A 21,357-nucleotide genomic window follows, 5' to 3' on the forward strand; every position below is an offset into this window, starting at 1 on the left:
CATCACTATCATCCTCATACTGGCTCCCTCTTTCTACATCTTCGATTTCGGCTTTTCTCTTTACTGATGAAAGACATTCATCGTCCGAAGAACTTTCGACATACGTCGAGCTCTGACCCTCCGAAGTGGTAGCCATGTCGGCAGACATGTTATTTAGTCACCGTTCTACACAAACATTGTCACTACTATCGTGATAAAACACAAGTTTTCAAGGATATAAATAAAAATAAACACCGCATATCATCGCAGACGCCATTTTCGAGCTGTCATTTCTAGTTTCTAGCTAGTGATGGGCCATTCCGAATCGATTGTTAGCATAATAAAATCGACACCATAATATTTTGATTTTAATTAACAAATAGATCGGGTCGAATTTGAAGATTTACATAAGTGGAATAGCAGATTTAAAAATAAAAACAAATTTAAAGTCCAACTTGAAAAAACAACATCTTAACAACCCCGAATAGGTCAAAAAATTATGTTTTCTTATAATTTTAACTTATAACTCTCTGAGTGTTTTAAGCCTAAGGCGTCTGGAAAGAAGATTGAATTGCTTAGTTAGTGTTTTTATAAATGATTAAATTTTTCAAACACTGTTCAAAGATGTGATGATGTTCTAAAATCGCACAAGTTAACAAAACCTATGCGATTTTAGAACATCGTCTTGACTGAATACATTTAGTTAGAAAAATCGATTTAATGATGTGATTCTATCCCATTGGTCGATAATCGATAAAATATCATTTAAAATGATAAAAAATCGATTCGAACTTTATAAGCGACATCCCTAGTTCTGTACCTCCTACGCTTTTAATTTTATGTCTGGTAACAGCATTGATATTTAGACAACTGTGCAAATTCGAGATTTAAACTCAAAGGAAAAATATGTAGTAGTAAAACTGCGTTGTATAAAAAGATGATGAATACGTATTGAAGTTCACTGTCCTTGTATATTCCATTAAAATTAAGAGAAGACTCCGTTGGAATTTAATTTTACATTGGCAATCGTCAGGTTGTCATAAATAAAAAAAAGCAACCGCTGTCAATGAACCGCCCGAAAAAAACCAACGCTGATCGCTTCTCTTTTGGAATTTATGGTACTGTAACAAGGCTCGCTTTTGTGTTACCGCTGCAATTTTAACGTGAAATCCTCGAAACTAACGCGTAAACAATGCGTGATTAGCGTTGCACATATTATTATTGTGCATTTACGCTAAATTGTGAGCAAAGTAGAGAGTTATATGGATCAATATCGCCGTGTAGTTATTATGCGCTAAATAGCGTCAGCGTCGGTCCTCGGTACGCCAAATGGAGACCAAATCCGGCGTTGGTATACAAGACCACTGGATGAAGAGTATGATGGAGCCAGCGTCCAGTGACAAACAAGATAATCGTTCGTCAGTGAAACGCGAAAAGATGGCCGAGGCATATAACGGTGGTGATAATGTGACTTATGAAATGAAACAGCAGCAGAATGACGCGAGATACAGATGCGATGTCTGTGACTTGTCGTTTGAAGGAATGGAGTACTTAATGCTTCATAAGAAGTTCCACGGGAATGACAAAGACTCGCCAACGATGGAGCCAGACCCGCCGCCAGCGAAAGAAGGTCCAAAAAAGAGGCGTAAATTTAAATGTGACCAGTGTGATGTCAAAGTGAACTCTCAGTATCACCTTGACATTCATAGAAGCAAACATGAAGGTGCCGCTTCCAAAAAGTATATATGTGAGGTCTGTGACCGCAGTTTTGTTGCGGCACAGTTCCTCAAAAGCCACATGCAAACTCATTCTTCCACAAGTACTATAAACTGCGAGATTTGTAACAAAAGCTTTACGGGACAAGCTTATTTAAAGCTTCACATGCAACTGCACAATGATATAAAGAAATTCAAGTGTTCCAAATGTGATGAAATGTTCCCAACGAAAAATTGTTTGAAAATTCACATGAAGAAGCATTCTAAAGTGAAAAATTTCAAATGTGATTGTTGTAATAAGCTATTTGTTTCTAAGATTACGATGGAGAAACACAGACAGACGCATGAAGGGCAGCCTATTGACTGTCACATGAAATGTACGCAGTGCGACCGGACAATGCATGCTTCCTTGTTGCGAACACACTTAGCGAGAGCACATCCTCCGAACATTGATGACGATGTGAAGAGACCGCACAAATGTACGACTTGCGGTAAAAGTTTCATTGTCAAAATAAATCTTAATCTTCATATCAGAGTGTGTCACCCAGATCTTGCTGAACCGGAGGATGAGGAAGAAGAGATCATGACAGACAACTCTTAGCTATATTCTTATGAGCATATTTTATTGCTACGTATTACTATAGGTAAGATTCCTTTATTACTATTGAATAATTATACTTTTTTTATGCTAACATGATGTTTTATTTGTACCTTCCTTGCTCCGTTAGCCTCCTTACGCACTACCAGTAAACCGCGGGAACGGCGAACCGCGCGGCTTGTACAGTTTAATATCTTACTGCCTGTGATTGTACGCACTTAACTACCACAAATTTGCAGGGGATTGCATATTAAACTGTAACCGCGCGGCTATACGCTCCCGGTTGACTGCTAGCATGTAACGAGCCTTAAGGCCCAGTCAGAACTCTTCTGGATATTCCTTGTCTTTCAGATAAATTCCAAGTTTGAATGGAATTTGTACAGGAATCATGCAGCTGTGAATCCCGCCGTAAGTACCTATTCTATTAAAGTAATTTAGTACCCAGGAGTACTGTAAAGAGATGAAAGTAGAAATTCCACTAGAATGATATTGGAATTTAGCACTGGGAAAACAATTAACTTTTTTCTAGGAGATTATTTCAACATCAGACGGCAGCAAAGAACTTTTTCACACATTAAATAAAACAAAGTCTAGAAAAATAAAATAATTTAATTCCTACCAAATGAAAATCTTAACTAACATTTTATTACACTAGCAACATTGACGAATTAAAACTAAATTCAATTCTGTGTCTCAGTCTCTGGGGTTTCTTGGTTTTCTTCTTTTGCTGCCGCCTTTGCCTTTTCTTCTTCATCCTGGGCGGCTTGCTGTAAAAAATACATCAATTATTAATTGAATTAAAAGGCAATAATTTTATTAAAGTATCATTTAAGTTTCGCAGTTTTAAAATTGGCGCAATTTCATATTCGCCCCGATGTTATTTTATGTTATTTTCTATAGCGGTAGTCAAATGATACCTTTTTAATAGTTAGAATATTAATTTAAATAATAAATTTGTTATTTTGACAAAATCAAAATCCCTGTATTTAAGTTTCGCGGTTTTAAAAAGTTGGCGGACTTATGCGTTTCGTTACATTCGTCATTGTAAAAAAAAAAAGTAATTTTTAATGGCGTTTCGTAGTTATCCGTTGCAATAAAGTTTCTAAAGACGGGTAAATAATATAACGAAACTATCTACAAAAAAGTAATTAGGCACGTCTAAAGTCTAACAAAGCAGGCACTTTCTTATGTAAATGCAAGGTCAAACTGAATTTAATTACCGACTATGCTAATGCTCAACGTTTAGCAAAACAAGTGACTATTTAAAAGTCTAATGTCTACAACATGTAAGTAACTAGGTACTATTAATGCTATAGAATCTTTCTCCGCCTGTTTGATCTAACGTTAATATATTGAGAAAGTTTGTTTCCATAAACATTTTTAAATAATTTCCACGAAGGTAAGCTATAAAAAGTATGTAAGAACTTGTATGTAGAATGCCGGCATAGTTTCATGAAAAACTCTTTCTCTATGCCTTCAACTAGTAGTATATGCGTCTACTATATTTCGATACATAATCCTATACCTTCGGATATCAAATGAAATTACGAGAGCAGCCGCGGCAAACATAGGAAAGGTAGTCTTTACCTACATAATCTCTTCTATTCTATTAGAATATTTCTCAGTAGAAGCCCGGACTATAGCCGTTGTTCGTAAGGCAATAGGGTCGCTTCCTATTACATGAAACTAACACTGTTAATAGCAAAACGTAGTATTTTCATAGACCTTTGACTATACCTTCGAGTGTATCACAGGGGCCGAAACAGGTCAGTAAAGTCAGTAGAAGTCAGTAATTTTGGACCTGGTCAGTAAAAGTCAGTATTTTTGAAAATCGGTCAGTATTGTCAGTATTTTTCCTAACTCAATATTTTTTTGGTTTTCCTTTGCTGTAGGCCAATCTTACATTCTCGATTTGCCCAGTAATGATATCTGCATGAGGGCTGCTTTGGATGCTCTATATTATGTGGTTGATCTACGTAAATATTAAAGCATTGCATTACTTAAAAAAATAGGAAATTCACAAAATTTTTCAAAACACACGGTTTTTTTTTAATCAGTAATTTTGAAGTGAAAACTTCTTTAGCGGTGTCGCGCACTCTTTTTTTGGAATGGGTAAAAACTTCTCAACTCGCGTCAGGACTCCTTGACTCGCGACCCGATCGGAAATTCGTAGGACCTGATCGGAAATTTTTAGGACCTGATCGAAAATTCGTAAGAACTGATCGAAAATTAGTAAAAACTGATTGAAAATTCGTAAGACCTGATCGAAAATTCGTAAGAACTGATCGAAAATTCGTAAGAACTGATCGAAAATTTATTAGAGTTTTTGGTGTTCAACGGAGTTTATTAGAGTATATTAGCGTTTTTGGAGTTTATTGGTGTTTATTGGACATTTAACACAATAAAAAGGCGGTGCTGGTTGGCTATGGGGATAGTGGAGCCATTGGCTTTATATTTCACACCATTCATCCAAGAAACGGTTTGGAAATGGTCAGTATTTGGTCAGTATTATTGAATTTTTGGTCAGTAAAATCAGTATTTTCGACCATGGAACTTGTTTCGGCCCCTGGTGTATCATCATTGTCTTTACCACGTTACGTAGGGCCAGTACTACATGTTTTATTTGAAATACTACCTTCGTTTCTAACTGGCGTGATATTAAAGTATGTATACATATATGTAAGTTTGTATATTTGTATGTATGTTTGTTTGTATGTATGATACTCACAGCTGCCTTCTTCATATCCTCATTCTTCTTATTCTGCAGGTCTGCGCTGACTTCTCTGATGAGGTAGATGTCTTCAACTGCTTGTTTAGGCAGTGGGCCGAACACCCTCACGGGTTCCTTGTCCGGGACCGTCAGACGTTCAAGAAATTCTGAATAGTTTGCCTTCAGCTGGTTGAAGCGCTCTTTTGAGATTGATGTGTATTTGTCTTCCATTTTTCTGATGAAAAGAAGAGTTGTTTAGTTTTAGGTTTATATGTGTAAACAGTTAAATTGTTAGCTTAGAGGTAGCATAAGATTTCTCTCCAGATATCCAGAAATAAAGAATTTGATTTAAAATTTTCAAGTTGCAACATTGTTACAGAAAGTACCTAACTATAATGGCGGGATTTTAAAACGTGCTTATTTACAACTAATGCTATACTATTATATAATTTTACTTTTTAATGATGAATATTTTGAGAAATTACAAAATTAGTAGTACCTTGAGTTAATGATGACGCGTAGCACTAATAATCTGATTATTTAGAAACGAATCAGTTGACTATGAAAATATTTTACGTAGGTATTGGGTTTGTATTATTTGGCTTTAAGTATATTAAAAAGTTTCTAGGTTATACTGCAGAGGAAGAAAATCTTTCGTATCCTAACCACAACTTGTTTTTTTCCGGGAGACATAACCTTTTGTACAAAATATAACGCAATTTAATAAAAAATATTGAACTTGAAAAACACTTACGTATATTTACGAAGACCTGTGAACTATTAGAATAATAAACACGAAATGACCATAGGAAGAGTGACTAGGGAATTTACTAGTTATAGTTTTTTTTCATTACGATTAATATGGCCAGAGGTGAACAACAGTTTGGTTGACTTAAATACTTTTTTACTTTGGCTCTTTTTTAATTTACTTTTCTTCATTTGTACATAATAGAATTATCCCTTTTTAACAAGCCCTTGATCAATTTTTGAATTAAAAACTAAGGATTTCAGTTACTTCACTCTATCAGGAGTGGGTAGGAGTAAAGATGGACTTGTATACTTCGAAACTATTTTGATAATGACTTAAATATTCTGCAGTATTAGACGAGATAGGCTTAGCATACTTTATGAACTTGTTATTTTAGATGAAATTTGGGCAGTAATTACCTAAATTGGTAAGATAATGTTTAGATAGGTACTCAAACAAATTATTTTTTCAAATAATTATACTCATTCCGTTCTTTGTTGAGTCAAAGAGCGGAACTTGGAAGCGAAGGGACTATAAAAGCGGGTGAACCTGTTGGGCACAGTTAGCTTGTGAATTATAAAAATAGTTGCTAACCACTGGAGTCAAAAGTGTCTCTAATTAATAAAACATAGTACAACAGTTTACGTAGAAACTAATTTGCATTGACACAATGCAATGATTATCATTATTTATGGATTCACCTTCAAAACGTACGGTTGTTTTAAAATTATGCATAGTACGACTACTTATTTGGTATTTTTGGACTACGGTAGAACATGACAACTTTGCTGTACAAAGCGTGGAAAATTTAACTTTGCCACTAATATTTAAAACAAGCTGACCTGCGCAACTTTGCTTGCGTCACATAAGAGAGAATGGGTCATATTTTTCCCCGTTTTTTTGACATTTTTTATTGGTACTCTGCTCCCGTTGGTCGTAGTGTGATGTTATACAGCCTATAGCCTTCCTCAATAAATAGACTATCCTACAGTGAAGTAATTTTTCAATTCGCACCAGTTGTTCCTGAGATTAGCGCGTTCAAACAAACAAACAAACTCTTCAGATTTATAATATTAGTATACTTAGATACGAAATTAAAAAAGGTGATGATCACTTAAACTACTGTTGTGGAGAGGTCTCAAATTCGAATTTCATGGGTTAAAAACTTAATATGTTTTATTTTATGTATCTTCAGTCATTGCTCTGAATAAGCAGTTTCAGGTCGTACACTTCAGTTCCATAAAGAGTATAAAACGGCATAATATTAAAATAATGTCCCGTTACATTATAATGTTATAGAGTGTAGCTGTGTCTCCAGTGAATGAGTTCGATTCCCATTCACCACCAAGCACTTTTTTGCACAAGCACAGGACTGATCATTTAAAAATATGTACAAAAATCTTGAGAAAGTTGATTTTTTTATTTATGAGTCATAATTTTTTATTGTAATCAATTAAAACTATAATGGAAAATTTATAGCAATTTATGTAAGTACGTAACAATATTTATACTGGAATTTAAAATTCTATTTAAACGAGAGGGCACAGTTTCGTCAAAGGCTCCCTCCTATGTAAGCGATGACGTCATCACTTCCCAGCATTGTTTGAAAAGGGTGTGAGCGGCTAAAGCACATTTCACGACGTTTTTTTGACATTTCGAGCCCAAAGAGATAGCCCAAGCAAGCCCCCTTTTGCTTAAGACTATAGTTCTTTTTATACGTCATAGATGGCGCTCTACGTCGTAAAACGTGATTGTCATTAGAAAACTCTCACATTGAAATGGTTTTATTCAAATAAAAAGTCAGTTTATTAGAATATGTTCATATTTTTAAAATACAGTTGACTCAAACACAATATTATTTTAATTATACCTATTCATATTTTAGTAATTTTCTTTTGCAGGCATACACAATTATAGTTAGCTTTTAAATGTGCACATTTCAAAACAACAATAATGTTGTAGTAATGTTTTAAAAATATTATGCATAGGTACATAACAATTAAAAAAAATATATTCCAATAAGAATCTACCAAGTGCGACCCCTTTTTTATCGTGTTTCGTGCGTACAACGAAACGCAAATCCACCCCTCGAAGGCTAATGACTCACTCGTTTCACCCCCCAAGCGGGAACGTCCGAAGTTCTCCGAAAGCGACCGAGCGAGGCGCGTACTTGGCCCGCACGGAAAACATAAAATTTCAACTCACATTATTATGTAATATTTTACAATTTTATTAAAAACTAAAATTATATAAATAAAGGTTAAAATGCGCGGGAATATATCTAGTGTTTGCCGTTTCGGATACGCATCCGTGTGTTGTGTAAAACCAAAGTGATGTCAAGACTGCCTATATTGATTTTTTAGTGACGTGCAGAAACGGTGTATGCGGAATCCAGTGTTATTATTAGATTGTGTAGTGCTTTTAATAATTCAGTAAGTTAATACGGAACTGTGTGATATAATTTGCGCATCTAAGTTACATGATTCTTAGCGATTCCAGTGCCTCAAATACCTCAATGCGGAAAACTGCATAATAAATATTTTATTTTTTAGTTCATCACTGGCCACTAACAAATTAAACAGGCTACCCTTTATTAAAATAAAAAATAAACACATTTTCTTTTGCGTTCTAATTTTAAATTCTAAAAATAAGTCGCCATATTAATAATTAATTTTTATTTTTTTCTCGAAATAGGTTTTATTTAGGTTAAATGAAATTTATGAAACGTTAATTATTCATTATTTCTAAAAATAGACCTTTACAGTAATACATAATCGATTAGATTAATCAGATAACGTGGTTAAGACGCCTACGTACACGAAATAAATAGGAATTTTCTTTAGGAGCCTTGGGACTTCATAACCCAAAAATAAAAATGTTCTACTGCCAGAAATTCATACATATTTACTCAGAAACATATTTCATATACCAAACCTTCCATATAAGTACGAAAAGCACGTATTTTGTCATAAATTTCTCACGAAATACCCTAAATCTGTACAGCTACGCAGCGCTACGCTTTTCGTAGCTTGTCTACGGCGTGAGTAAGATCTTATCGCTATTCAAAGGCTTGAACCCTCAAGATACTTTCGAATGTGGCACTATTTTATACCCAAAATAAGGAATTAGCAAAGATTATTTAATTTTAAATGTGCGAAAAACAAACAATTTATGCAAAAGCAGTTCTTTTTTTTTGGTATCTTGAAATTAACCATTAAATGTTACATTCGAAATTTGAAAGCTTAAAAAATATACCTTTGACATTGTTGTTTTTTTTTAATTAGAAAAAAATGTTCTTGTCACAGCAAAGGAAAAGCCCATGAAGCCTATACTGTCAAATTAGTGAGTGAAGTTTAAAAAGTAGAAATAGGACATTATGACGAGTCTATACTTAGTCTTAATATTTCAACAGGAAATCTATACACATATTTTATGATTAACCTTCATTATTTTTATTATTTATATCTTATACTTCTAATTAACTAGCTAATATCAAAATTGTTCCGTCGCCCACAGGCCATTGACATGGTTTAACGACTGTTATCATTATTGACAACTATTTTCGGAGACGCTCAGCTCAAATATCAGTAAGCGGTCATCCATATAAAGATTGTCCGCGGCAACCTTGCTTTACGCACTGATCGTTCACTGGCCGGTGAGCGATGGCTATATAATTAAAAATATTTAAAAGCCTCATTATTCCATGCTCCATTGGAGAATGTACTGTTATAAACGGGATATTACATATTACCAACGTACTAGCTACGTCTAAATCAAATTTATGTGACATCTTATATAGTAAAACTGGCTTATATCCGCGACTTCGTCCGTCACCTGAATTTTCCCATGGAAATGCGTCATTTTGCCGGGGTAAAAAGTAGCCTATGTCCTTTTTCGGGTATCAAAATATCTCCATATCAAATTTCATGCAAATTGGTTCAGTAGTTTAGGCGTGATTGAGTAACAGACAGACAGACAGAGTTACTTTCGCATTTATAATATTAGTATGGAAGTATGGATTACTTGACCGAAACTCTATGTCATTGTCAACTTTAAGATTTGACCCGGGATATAAAAGATCGAGACACCAGGCGTATTCCAAACTGCGAAAATTCTTAAAAATATTATAAAATTCTTACTGCCTCTGTAGGGCGGCAGTATATACGACTACAGAACATGAGGTCTTCAGTTCGATTCCCAGGTCTTTTCTAGGCGACCATGAATAAGGAGATCTTTTCTAATTTATATTAGGATATTGTCAATAGCACTTCGAAGTTTGGTAACGTGCCCGGTATATGGCAATAGGCTCTCCCCCTATTTCACGAGACTAACATTAGATATGGCGAAACGCGACGTATTTTCGGAACGAGCACCTTAGAGCATAACAAGCGTAATAGTATGAATGTAAAATAAAATTATATAACAAAGACAATGTACACTAGTTTCCTTTTTGTTCATTTTATTTTTTCTTTGTTTAATACGTTTATTATGTAGAATTCTAGACCAATATAATTTAACGTGGGTGTATAACTACCCACGCTATAAAACTGCGCGAGTCATATTTCAATCGCAATATTTATTTTAAAGCTTGTTCAAGCGAATAACTGCAAATATTTCATTTTATTTATTATTATTTCTGGAATTACAGGTATGTTATAATTAAAATATTACTGTAAAAGGCTCTTTATTCGTACAATGATTCTACGCAATTCGCAATCCTATTATAAAGAGTTGTCATGTCCTTTCTGTGATAGCCAAGGGGTCTATGCAGTAAGCATTCACCTTCAACGCAAGTGATAGACAGGAAAACCCGAAGCAACACACCAATGACTTATCGAAGTTTTTGCGTAGATATTAGAAATAACCATCACTTGTTCTAACGGTGAAGGAAAACATCGTGATGAAACCTTGCATGCCCAAATGTCCTACACATTGCTTGATTGAGGACATACAAAGTCCCCAACCCGCAGTTGGCCAGCGTGGAGAACTCAATGCCTAACCACTCTCTCATTACGGAAAAGAATTTTACCCCGCAAATAATATGATATAGTCTACCAAATGTTATCCAAATCAGTCTATCTATTTAGCCATTAACCCTTAACAGACAGACAAAATCATTTCCATATTGTTTCGTAACATAAAAACCGTAATAAAAAAACAATAAAAAAAACCCAATTCGCGCCATATTTACAATTTGACAGTTATACTTCTTAATTATTTTTTTTAAAGAACGTAAGGTCGTAAGTAATGAACCTTGAACTTTCGTGTGTAACGTAGCCTAGTTGTTTTATTGCTTTAATCTGATTATCGTTTACACGCGTCCAAAGTAACCCAGCCTAATGGATTTTAGTTTTTAAGGTAATGATTATTTTCTATACAGAAAATTAAGTAGCTATTGTAGCTAATAATAAATTGATTATGTTTTGTTAAATACCTACTACTAATTTATATATTGACCCATTTCATTTCTTTAAATGCTTATACTTATATTTTTATAAAAAAAACTATATATCTAAATAACGTATTTTTCCCAAGACCATAGATTTTTTTAATAAAAATATTAATAAGTCAAATATAACGCTTAATACGCGGTAGAATTAAAAAAAAAAAATTTTACGTAATGCCGTCAGGTAATTGAAAACAAAATTGCAATAAACGTTTAAGTATCGTATTATATTCTTAATAAATTAGGAAGGAAACGTATTTGTTTAATACAGTTTCAACAAAGGATATTTAAAACCATTTAAAAAGAAAATTAAAAAAAGCAGGCGCGTTTAAGATTTGACAGTTGTTTTTATACATTTCTTGTCACTTTAACAATATCCAACATTTATCTAAAAGGCAAGAAACGAATCCCAAATTATTTAACTAACACAAAAAACTATTTTAAAGTTAAAAAAGATCAAACTACTACTCAATACCCATGTTTCTGTACACCACTACTAGATGGCAGCACTGTCATGGCCGTTCCGTTCGCAATCGTCAAGCATTGTTGTCCATCGCGGCGGAACATCTCTTATCTATGTCCATTATAGGCTTGGACAATGAGATAACAGTTATAAATAACAATAATGTATTAGTATTTAATGTATAGTTTTAATTATTATTGTTAAAGCCTGTCTAAATATTAATTGTATTAAAATACTTAATAAAATTTCATATTAAAAAAGAAATAAAAAAACAGTAATGTGAATTGAGAATATAAATAAATAGGCAGTCCAAGAGATATGTAAATGAATCCATATAATCGGGACTAAATGTCATAAAATTTTCTATTATTTTCGTACTTAATAATTTTACAAAAGGAAATCTGTCTTTTACACTTTCGCAGCCAAGCCACGTGAAGATAGTGGTTTAAATACACGGAGTTAACAAATAAAGTTTTTTCTTTAAAAAAAGCGTGACACAAATATTAAGACGGACAGACAGAAGTACAGACGGACATATAGACTGTCAGACAAGCTTTCTTATAAATTACTTACTTATATCTAGTTTCAAGGCTTACGGATATCCGTCGGATAACCTATTTCATAGGTAAAGTGGCAGCAAATAAAAATGAAGAAGCTAAGTCAATATTATAATAAACTTACCAATACTTTTTCACAAGTCACTAAATCAAAAACAGTCAAACATTACTAAGACTTGAGAAGTGACCTTTTCAGTTTTCACGTACAAAACGTTACTTTTGCACTCAATAAACCTCCATTTTTCAAATGCAATATTTTCATCTCAATATTTTAAAATTCACAATCTTTCGGTACATTTCATGCATTCGTTTTCTAAGATAAAATTCGTTGGCTACATTCCAACAGCCTAGGCTTTTTGACTAAAAGGTTCTCTGATATGACCTAGTTATTCCCAAAAGCATTGTTCAGTTAATTGGCAATCGTCATTATCTTTTGTTTGAAGGCAAATTAAACAATGAGGTAATAATAGTATAATATACTGGGATGTCTTGCAAAAAGGTCAGGTGCTACTCGTAACCAGCGGTCCTGTATGACAAGATGTATGGATGTGAATGATGCAAGGGAAGTTTGTATCGTACCAAGTGGCGTTCTTTGGTCTCTATCTACCCCTATGGGAAAAAAATATGTAATTGGGTAATAAGTAGTAATAACCTATTATTGATCCACTGCTGAGCATTGGGCTTTTAAAATTTCTTTTGTAAAGGGATTAGAATATTAAGTCCGCCACGTTGGTTAGTAAGGAGCTCGTGGCTAAGTAACAACACCCTCGAATCAATTTCTCAGGTAAAGCTACGTTTACCGAGGTTGGTCTGTAAATGGGTGACCATAATACATATCTAGATCCTCCGTGTTTCGGAAGTGTGGGTCCCGGCTGTCATTGTCAAAGTCTTTAACAGTCGTTAACAGTAGTCAGAAGCTTGAAAGTCTGACAACCAGTCTTACCGAAGGGTATCGTGTTATAATCCAGGTAACCTGCTTACCTGCACTTGGCCAGCGTGAAGGTCTAACCCCTCATTATGGGACGAGACCCTTTCCCTGCAGTGGAACAGTAATGGCTTACATTTATTTATTTACTACATTTGTCTTTTTTTTCTATACAAATGGCCGTGGTTTTTTCAGGTAGCAAATCCCACATATTTATTTATACTCCTGTCAAAGTTACCTCGAAGTTTTGGAGGTCGGACCGTCTAAATCCAGCACACAGAAAAGGTTCACGACTTCAAAAACTGTTTGTAACTAAATAAAACATGGTTTTCCGTAAATACTTGTAATAGTGACAAATAGAAAGGAAGGGTAACTTTTTCGCGGCTTTTTTCTTTGGGCAAGATTTCTGGTCACATTTTTCAAGGATCTTAACAAATACTAGCTGACCCGCGCAACTTCGCTTGCGTCATTTAAGAGAGAATGGGTCAAAATTTTCCCCGTTTTTGTAACATTTTTTATTGGTACTCTGCTCCTATTGGTCGTACCGTGATGATATATAGCCTATAACCTTCCTCGATTAATGGGCTATCTAACACTGAAATATTTTTTCAAATCGGACCAGTAGTTCCTGAGATTAGCGCGTTCAAACAAACACAAACTCTTTAGCTTTATAATATTAGTAAGTAAGTAAGTATAGATAGGAGAGGCTTATGACTCCTAAGAACTACATTTATTTGTCGTGGCTTTCAAAGTTTGTGGAGTAGTTTTTTCGTTATTTTAATTAGTATCTTTTTATTTCATGCCTTGACCGATATTCGGCAATAGTCAGTTTGATTTAAACTGCGCGGGAGTTTTAAATACAATTTTGTAAAATACCCACCGTGATTTTTGTTGATTTTTACATCTTACAAATGCATACGTATCAAATAAAGTATCCTAATACTATAGGTATTCTATTTTTTCACATTCTAAAAAAACAAAAGAAATCGAATCAAAGCATTATCTTTTTATACTAATGATAATTGCGCAAGAGTCCGTATATCATTGCAATTTAAGTGTGTGCACAATACACAAGTACACTCTCTATTCCTTCACTCTCATAGTGCGGTGGGACGGTACACCGACATGGCCGGTAAGACATACACCCAATCCCTTCCTTGACGATCTGCTGACTCATAATTTCCAAGTAGATTTGATACACGGCAAGGTTAAAAGTCACCTAGTGGACGGTCTATGATTAATTGAAGATAAATTGATTGATTTATTGATCGTTATAGAGTTCAATTGGGGCATTCCAGAGTTACGTATTTATAGCCATAGCAATAGATATTAGCAGTTTTTAAATTTTCCGACAAATAGGCGCTTATAGCCAATTGCGCTCACCATTTGGTAAACTACCAGTGGGCAAGAACCCTTGGCGCGACCATTCTTTAGATGGGTGACCGCATAGTGGTATTTGAACTTAGCGTCTCCGTGCTTCGGAGAGCACGTTAGAAGTCGATTCCGGTTGTTGTCAATTAAGATAACAGTCGTTAACTCATTTTAGAGGCATTACGAGTGGCTTGAACAACTTTGACACTAGGTTGACCACTAACCATACGATAAAATAAAAAGTATCTGTAAATCTGAACCGAGCATAACTCCTGACATTTTTTTCAATGTCCCGCAACAACTTCAACGTTCAAATATGTATATTTCATACAATAATATGTAAAATATACAAAACGGGTAACGCAAGCCGCGACGCGGTCAACCTTTTTTATTACTATTTGTTTTCGACAGGGGTTGGTCCGGTCAATCGGGTTGATACGGGTTACAACCCCAGATGGGTCCAAGTTACTCTTTTTAATATTTATTGAGTGCTGTGATATCATGCTTGTTTTTCTATAAGGAATCAGTAGATAATAGTATGGCTATTGTGTGTGTCAATTAAGTTTATGTCCCTGAATATATGTAGCAACAAGCTGCAGGCATGGTATTTTCTATTTTTTATTAAAACTAGCTTTTATCCTTAGGATTCTTGTCCAAGATTTTCATACAAACTTGCATCTCCTATTTTATCCCCTTGGGGGTAGAATTGATCAAAATATTTTCTTAGCGGATGCCTATGTTATAACATCTACATGCATGTTAAATATCAGCTCGATCCGTCTAATAGTTTAGGCTATGAGTTGATAGATCACTATGTCAGTCACTCAGTCAACCTTTAAGTTTTATTTATTTCTCAATAGTAGCTCGAAGTTTGGTAACGTGCCCAGTCTATGGCAATAGGCTCGCCCCCTATTACATGGGACTAACATAATTAATGTCGATACGTGGTATTTCACACAGCTTACACCTTCGGGTATAACAGGCGTGATATTTTGTATGTATGCATTCTTAATTGTGTTTTTGACTGGAAAAATTGCACTCCAAATTCCTACTAAGTAGCAGAAATCTAGATACGGTACTGAATTTCAGAACTACATTTCAAGTTTGTATCACAATTTATGAATAAGTTAGTTTCAAGCAAATGTTTGCGAAATCTCTCGACGATATGAGTGTATTTTATATTTATTAGACCGCTATATTGCATACTGGGATGTATATAAGTTTATTTGATTTTAAAATTAAATGGAGTGCAGTATATTTGAGAATTACATTCTGTTTCTATTCTACTTATATTATATTACTAGCTGACCCGCGCAACTTCGTTTGCGTGTATCCCGCTACTTCGACAAATACAGTCAACGCACCAACACATATTGGATACTACTTTTCAATTCACAATAACTTCTCTTTCCCTTAACCGCGTTTCTCCCCCGCCGCCGCGGCCGGCCCGTACCGTGCCGCAATACTAATATCGTGATATCTCCTAAACTATATGTCTAAATAACACACTGTAAACTGCAAAAATAATCTAAATTAAATGCTCGTGATGATGAACTTACTTATTTTGATAAGGATATATGTATTATTGGTTATATCACCAGTTAAACATCACCCAACGAATTAAATGTTTTTTTAATACAGAAAAGTAGTTTTTGTGACTTAAATAAAAAAGCTGGATATATGTCATCGCGGACTTTTTTGTAGAACTAATAAAGACCAATGTTTTTGCTATACATTGTTCTTACTTGTATCCAACGGTATAAGCGGCGCACGCACAAATGCAATCTTCAATTAGATTTTTTTTCTGACTTCTTGGACATAAATCGCTATAACTCAGCTAATATAGTTTCAATGTATTTCAATTATATATAAAAACCTGTCGGAGAAAATACTCTTTCTATTAGTGAAAACCGCATCAAAATCCGTTGCGTAGTTTTAAAGTTTTATGCATACGAAGGGACTACAGACAAAATGGGCGACTTTGTTTTATACTATGTAGTGATTTAGTCGTATGGATAGTGGTCGACCCGGTGTCAAAGTTGTTCAAGTCGCCCGAAAGGCCTTTGACATGGCTTAACATTCTGTTCGTTTTTACAGACAAAATTAAAAGTATACGCCAGATATTGTATTAAAATAAGGCTATAAGCAATTGCGAAGGAGTAGGTGTAAATGTGTGCTTTATAGAAAGTACCTACTATATTAAGTCACACAAATCATCAGCCTAGCCTACCTTCCAACTATGTTGGAGTCAGCTTCCAGTCTCTATGGATGCACCTGAATACCAGTATTTTACATGGAGCGACTGCCTACCGGACCTCCACAATCCAGTTACCTGAGGTATAACACGATACCCGTCGGAAAGACTGGTTGTCAGACTTTCAAGCTTTTGACTACTGTTAACGACTGTCAAAGATCTTAGAAATTTACGTACCCGTAGAAAGAATTGCGTACCCTTGTTTAGGAAGGCCCTTATTTGCTTAGGTATTGCACAATATTGCTTCAAATCGAACTTCTTATGCTTTATATTGTCCATATTATAAGACAATATTTACCCCAAACGGTTCATAATATTGTGTAATATGATTGAACTTAAGGACCACAATGTCTTTGACTAAATACGGTTGGTCAACATAATAAGAAAAATGGTTAATTATCATTTTATCTTATTGTTTACTTTTCTTTATAATTCTTTTACCAAAAATATAATATATTGTACTTCAAACTTGAATGTTTGATATTTTGCGTGTTCTTAAGAAAGCGGGTAAAATCCTAACCTCCTCCCGGGTAAATCAGTTAAGTTATTTGCTAGTTAACGTGTCAGGAAATAAATAAAAACAACTGTCATATAATTTTATATTTTATTTGATACCTATTTATCCGCCATTAAAAAGTCGGCCATCTTAAGAAAATAGCGGCAAAATATTTTTTTTTATTCGAGGCACTGGAATCGTACCAAACATTATTTAAAACCAAATAATATCACACAACTCATCATTTACATTAAATTACAGTCCACAAAATAAAAAGAAACAATTTTTAGTAATTCGGAATGACCGTCCAACAGAAAAACTAAAAAAAAACAATGACTATTTATAACAACGCCACCTGTCGGTGTGATGGCGGAACTAGTGATGTATAAACTGCTGTGCTTATGTTTTTGACTGGTATTGAAGCGTGAAGATGGAGGGTGGTTCGACGACTACCTCAGAGGTCTACCAGTATGTGGGACCCTTCAGGCTGGAGAAGACCCTGGGAAAGGGACAAACAGGTAAGATTTTCGTGTATTTTTTATATTTTGATAACCGATAACTAATTAATACAATAAGTTGATACAATTATTATAAACTAGAGGGCACTAGCACTGTTCGAGCACTGAACAATTAATAAATTAATAAATGTTCGCATTGAGAAAAGTGTTAAAGAATCGCCGTTTATTTCAGCCGTCTAACAACGACGGCTCAGGTTCATTTACTTTAATAATAAATAATAAAGATCTCTTTGGCTAATACTTACACGCAGATGCACAGATTTGGGTCAGTTACTTAAAAAAATACATTATACTACGTCAAAAAAACATTGTCCAGCGGACAAAATTGTGAATATAAACCATTCTCAGATCCCCTTGAACACACACAAAAAAAATCATCAAAATCGGTCCAGTCGTTAAGAGAAGTTCAGTGACATACACACTTACAGAAGAATTATGTATATAAAGATGACCAGGTAAAAATTGGAGACATCGTTAGTAGACAAATACCCTCAAGTATTTACAAATACGCGCTTTTTTCCACCGCTTACAAAACAACTATAATAGGGCCGCTGAGTAATTACCGATTTGACAGATTATTCTTTAAATTTATCGATATAACCTTGCACGAGCGACACATTTGCCGAATGATTTAGAATACCTCTTTAATATAAAACTTTAAGTCAAAATATCAGAATTAAGTATATTTCCAATAAACACTGTTTCAAAACTTAAAATAGTTTGTAAATAATATGAAAACATTTATTTTTTGTTCTTTGGTGCGCTTGTATAAAGTTACATCGTGCGGTTTCGTGCGTCTAGTTTTCATAGTGATGTGCTTAATAGTATTCGGTCCGAATTCATTGAAATAGATGGAATATAGGAATAAGGAATAAGGAATATGGATATTTATTTTATTTCACCAAGGATACTCCACCTAATGAAGAACTTGTGTCTTTAACTATTATTGGTTTTGATTTGACTTAATTAAACTCTATACTAGAATATTTAAAAACAAACTGTTCCAAAATGATATTAGGGTTACCTGTTCAGTCACTTCACTAGTATTGTCAATTTGTCATGTGTCAAATCGGTAATAACTCAGCGGCCCTACTATAAGCGTCTTTCTTTAACGCGGTGCTAGTTTTGCCGTTATTACGGTAAAGGCAAAGTCGGTGTTTGTGACGGCAAAAACAATTTAATAAAACGTTTTTGCCATATTCGTGAAAATACATATGTATATGAAGTAATGAAAGGCTTATAAAAAGGAAACATATTATAGTAGTTTTTTAACTAAAATAGGTTTATAGTGTGTTTATGAATAAGAGGGCTCTTTTTCAATGGTTTTTACTTCGGGAAATTTATGAATCCCAATATTTACATCCTTAAAAACATTTGTTCATAAATATCTGCTAAATTTGACTATAGTAATAAACGATGCAATGAATCCATTTAATTTGTGTATGGTCCGTTGCTGACCACAACGTTCCCGGGCTGAATGCCAATACCAATGCACCAGTTACGTCACCAATAAAATACTGACCATATTTTTTGTATTCCCTAAAGGAAAAAATAAACATTGGACCACTCTGTAGTCCACAAAATGATAGTCAATTTAACCCAATATATTTTTGCTGCTTTGATCGGATCTTTTCTCGTTAAGAGACGGGATAGATTTCAGTCCACCACTCTGGTTAAGTTTGGGGAGACACATACGTGTGAGGTGATAAAAGAAGGATTGTTTTAATGTAGAAGAGAGATTAGGGCTTAATGCCAGAAGTAACTGAATTAATTACAATGCTCGATTAAAATCCTAGCTTTTCATAATTATATATTTAAGTACCCCTTCCTTGAACCAATATTTGGGGTCCTCCTTGTTATGTTATAGTTTATAATTGCTGCAGTTTTATTAGCGTTATATGGCATCACACTGTCTCTATGCTGGAAACCTTTGACATGGCTTAAAAGGGCCTCCGATGCTCAAAAACACCTCAAAAACGACTAAGTGACAATGTGAAATGACTTCAAAATATGACTGTGTCAAAACTAATAAGTTCCCTTTCCCCCTAACGGCTTACAATTACAATATGAACACATCAAGCTATGATGCTTAGCTGCAGTAAAACAACATAATATAAGTGTTTTATTCAATCATTTATTTAGCAGAGAGCATTTTTCTAAATCTTTGAACTCTCTTCTTGTTGTCCGATTCGTCTGCGAGCGCTTGCAGCAATGAACTGGTCAGGAATGGATCTGAAACAAGTATAAGACATGTTAATTAGATTTCATTATCAATTTTATTCATACTAGTGTACCTATAAACTCTCACAGGGTCATTTAATTCCAAACTAAGCAGAACCTGTACTGTGACAACCAGACAACTGATAAACGTACCTATATACTTCTAAATACACACTTCAATAGATAAATTAACAAAAAAGCTCGGAATAAATACTCGTGCTCATCACTCAAATATTTGTCCCTAATGGGATTGATGCACGCCATGGTATCAACTACGTCATATGTATATTAGTCTACCCTTTCTTCCAAACTATGTTGGAGTCGGCTTCCAGTCTCACCGGATGCAGCTGAATACCAGTATTTTACATGCAGCGACTGCCTATCTGACCTCCACAACACAGTTACCTGGGTTATAACATAAACGCAACTTCATCAAACGTGCAGTTTCTCTATAATTGCACAATAAACTAGCAGAAAACCTTCGGATCTCATCCCTGAGAGAGGTCAGGGCTTCGCAAATTGACGGTTATGCGGAAATCGATATGACTTTGAACTACCAACGTGAATGTGTATGCATGTATGAATGTATGTACGTATGTATGCAACCATTGGGAATATGAAATGACCGAGATTCTGCAGCATTCGGAGAATTTATTTATGAAAATGTAGGTACGGAGAGAATTTAGAGATAGTTTATCAATTCTACTAATATTATAAATGCGAAAGTTTGTGAGGATGAATGATTGTTACTTAAAAAATAAAGCAAATATTACTGAACGGATTAAGATAATATTTGGCAGAACGGTTTATAAAAAAAAGACTTTAAATATTATAATAGTAGAGGAGATTTAAGATTTTGGAAATATGTTTTACCATTTGAAAGGAATTTAGTACCAAAAAAATAGACTATTAATTATGTGTTAGTGTAGTGGGTGTAAATTAACAAAACTCTTAACCTGAAAGTTGTGAAAACTGCGCCACTTTTTAGTAGTTTATATTATTTGTGGAAGTTATTTCAAAACTTCAATATTTTGCAGTTCCTAAGATTTCCCAGCAAAAATAACAAACACCACATTTCCTTAACCTTTAATGTAAAATAACTTTCTACCAAACTTCTTCAACAAAAATACGTGTGACATTGTACTGTAAACTGAAATTCAATTACATACACAATTGGAATGGCAGAGAATCGAACACGCGACCCGGAAGCTCGAAGTGTTGTGCTGACAGGCGACATGGCCTAGGAAATAACACTGCCTATTCTGAAATAGAGGTTACAGCAGCTGTGCAATAAATGCTATTTCTTTTCATATATTTTTACTTTTGTGGTTTACGAAAAACCACAGGCAAAAGCTAG

General features: G+C 34.4%; 3 protein-coding genes across 4 annotated transcripts in view; 2 read left to right on the forward strand and 1 right to left on the reverse strand.

Annotated features, from left to right (window-relative positions):
- The first annotated feature begins 1,035 nt into the window (after positions 1 to 1,035).
- Positions 1,036 to 2,386, forward strand: LOC142984875 (uncharacterized). Its single transcript, XM_076132735.1, has one exon. It carries the CDS (start codon positions 1,309 to 1,311, stop codon positions 2,293 to 2,295), a length of 987 nt encoding a protein of 328 aa, XP_075988850.1. The 5' UTR covers positions 1,036 to 1,308; the 3' UTR covers positions 2,296 to 2,386.
- Positions 2,387 to 2,883: 497 nt separating this feature from the next.
- On the reverse strand, positions 2,884 to 5,892 carry LOC142984798 (uncharacterized). Its single transcript, XM_076132627.1, has 3 exons — positions 5,757 to 5,892; positions 5,021 to 5,237; positions 2,884 to 3,059 (listed from the first exon to the last, which is right to left on the reverse strand). Exons 2-3 carry the CDS (start codon positions 5,231 to 5,233, stop codon positions 2,973 to 2,975), a joined length of 300 nt encoding a protein of 99 aa, XP_075988742.1. The 5' UTR covers positions 5,234 to 5,237; positions 5,757 to 5,892; the 3' UTR covers positions 2,884 to 2,972.
- Positions 5,893 to 7,880: 1,988 nt separating this feature from the next.
- The window catches only part of sff (BRSK family serine/threonine-protein kinase sugar-free frosting), a 50,399-nt gene continuing 36,922 nt past the window's right edge, over positions 7,881 to 21,357 (forward strand). For both annotated transcript variants that reach the window (XM_076132644.1, XM_076132645.1), the window contains exons 1-2: positions 7,881 to 8,182; positions 17,524 to 17,780. In XM_076132644.1, the coding sequence (XP_075988759.1) occupies positions 17,693 to 17,780 (88 nt within the window). In that variant the 5' untranslated portion in view covers positions 7,881 to 8,182; positions 17,524 to 17,692. The remainder of the gene's footprint in view (positions 8,183 to 17,523; positions 17,781 to 21,357) is intronic.

Source organism: Anticarsia gemmatalis, chromosome 28, assembly GCF_050436995.1.
Source record: "Anticarsia gemmatalis isolate Benzon Research Colony breed Stoneville strain chromosome 28, ilAntGemm2 primary, whole genome shotgun sequence".
Classification (NCBI taxonomy): Eukaryota; Metazoa; Arthropoda; class Insecta; order Lepidoptera; family Erebidae; genus Anticarsia; species Anticarsia gemmatalis.

What these genes read in the sequence shown, in the direction of transcription:
- LOC142984875 (XM_076132735.1), top strand. Translation starts at nt 1,309, where the DNA reads ATGGAGACCAAATCCGGCGTTGGTATACAAGACCACTGGATGAAGAGT.
- LOC142984798 (XM_076132627.1), bottom strand. Translation starts at nt 5,233, where the DNA reads ATGGAAGACAAATACACATCAATCTCAAAAGAGCGCTTCAACCAGCTG. An exon ending in AGGATATGAAGAAGGCAGCT is followed by an intron (nt 3,060 to 5,020) that starts GTGAGTATCATA and finishes TATTTTTTACAG; the next exon opens with CAAGCCGCCCAGGATGAAGA.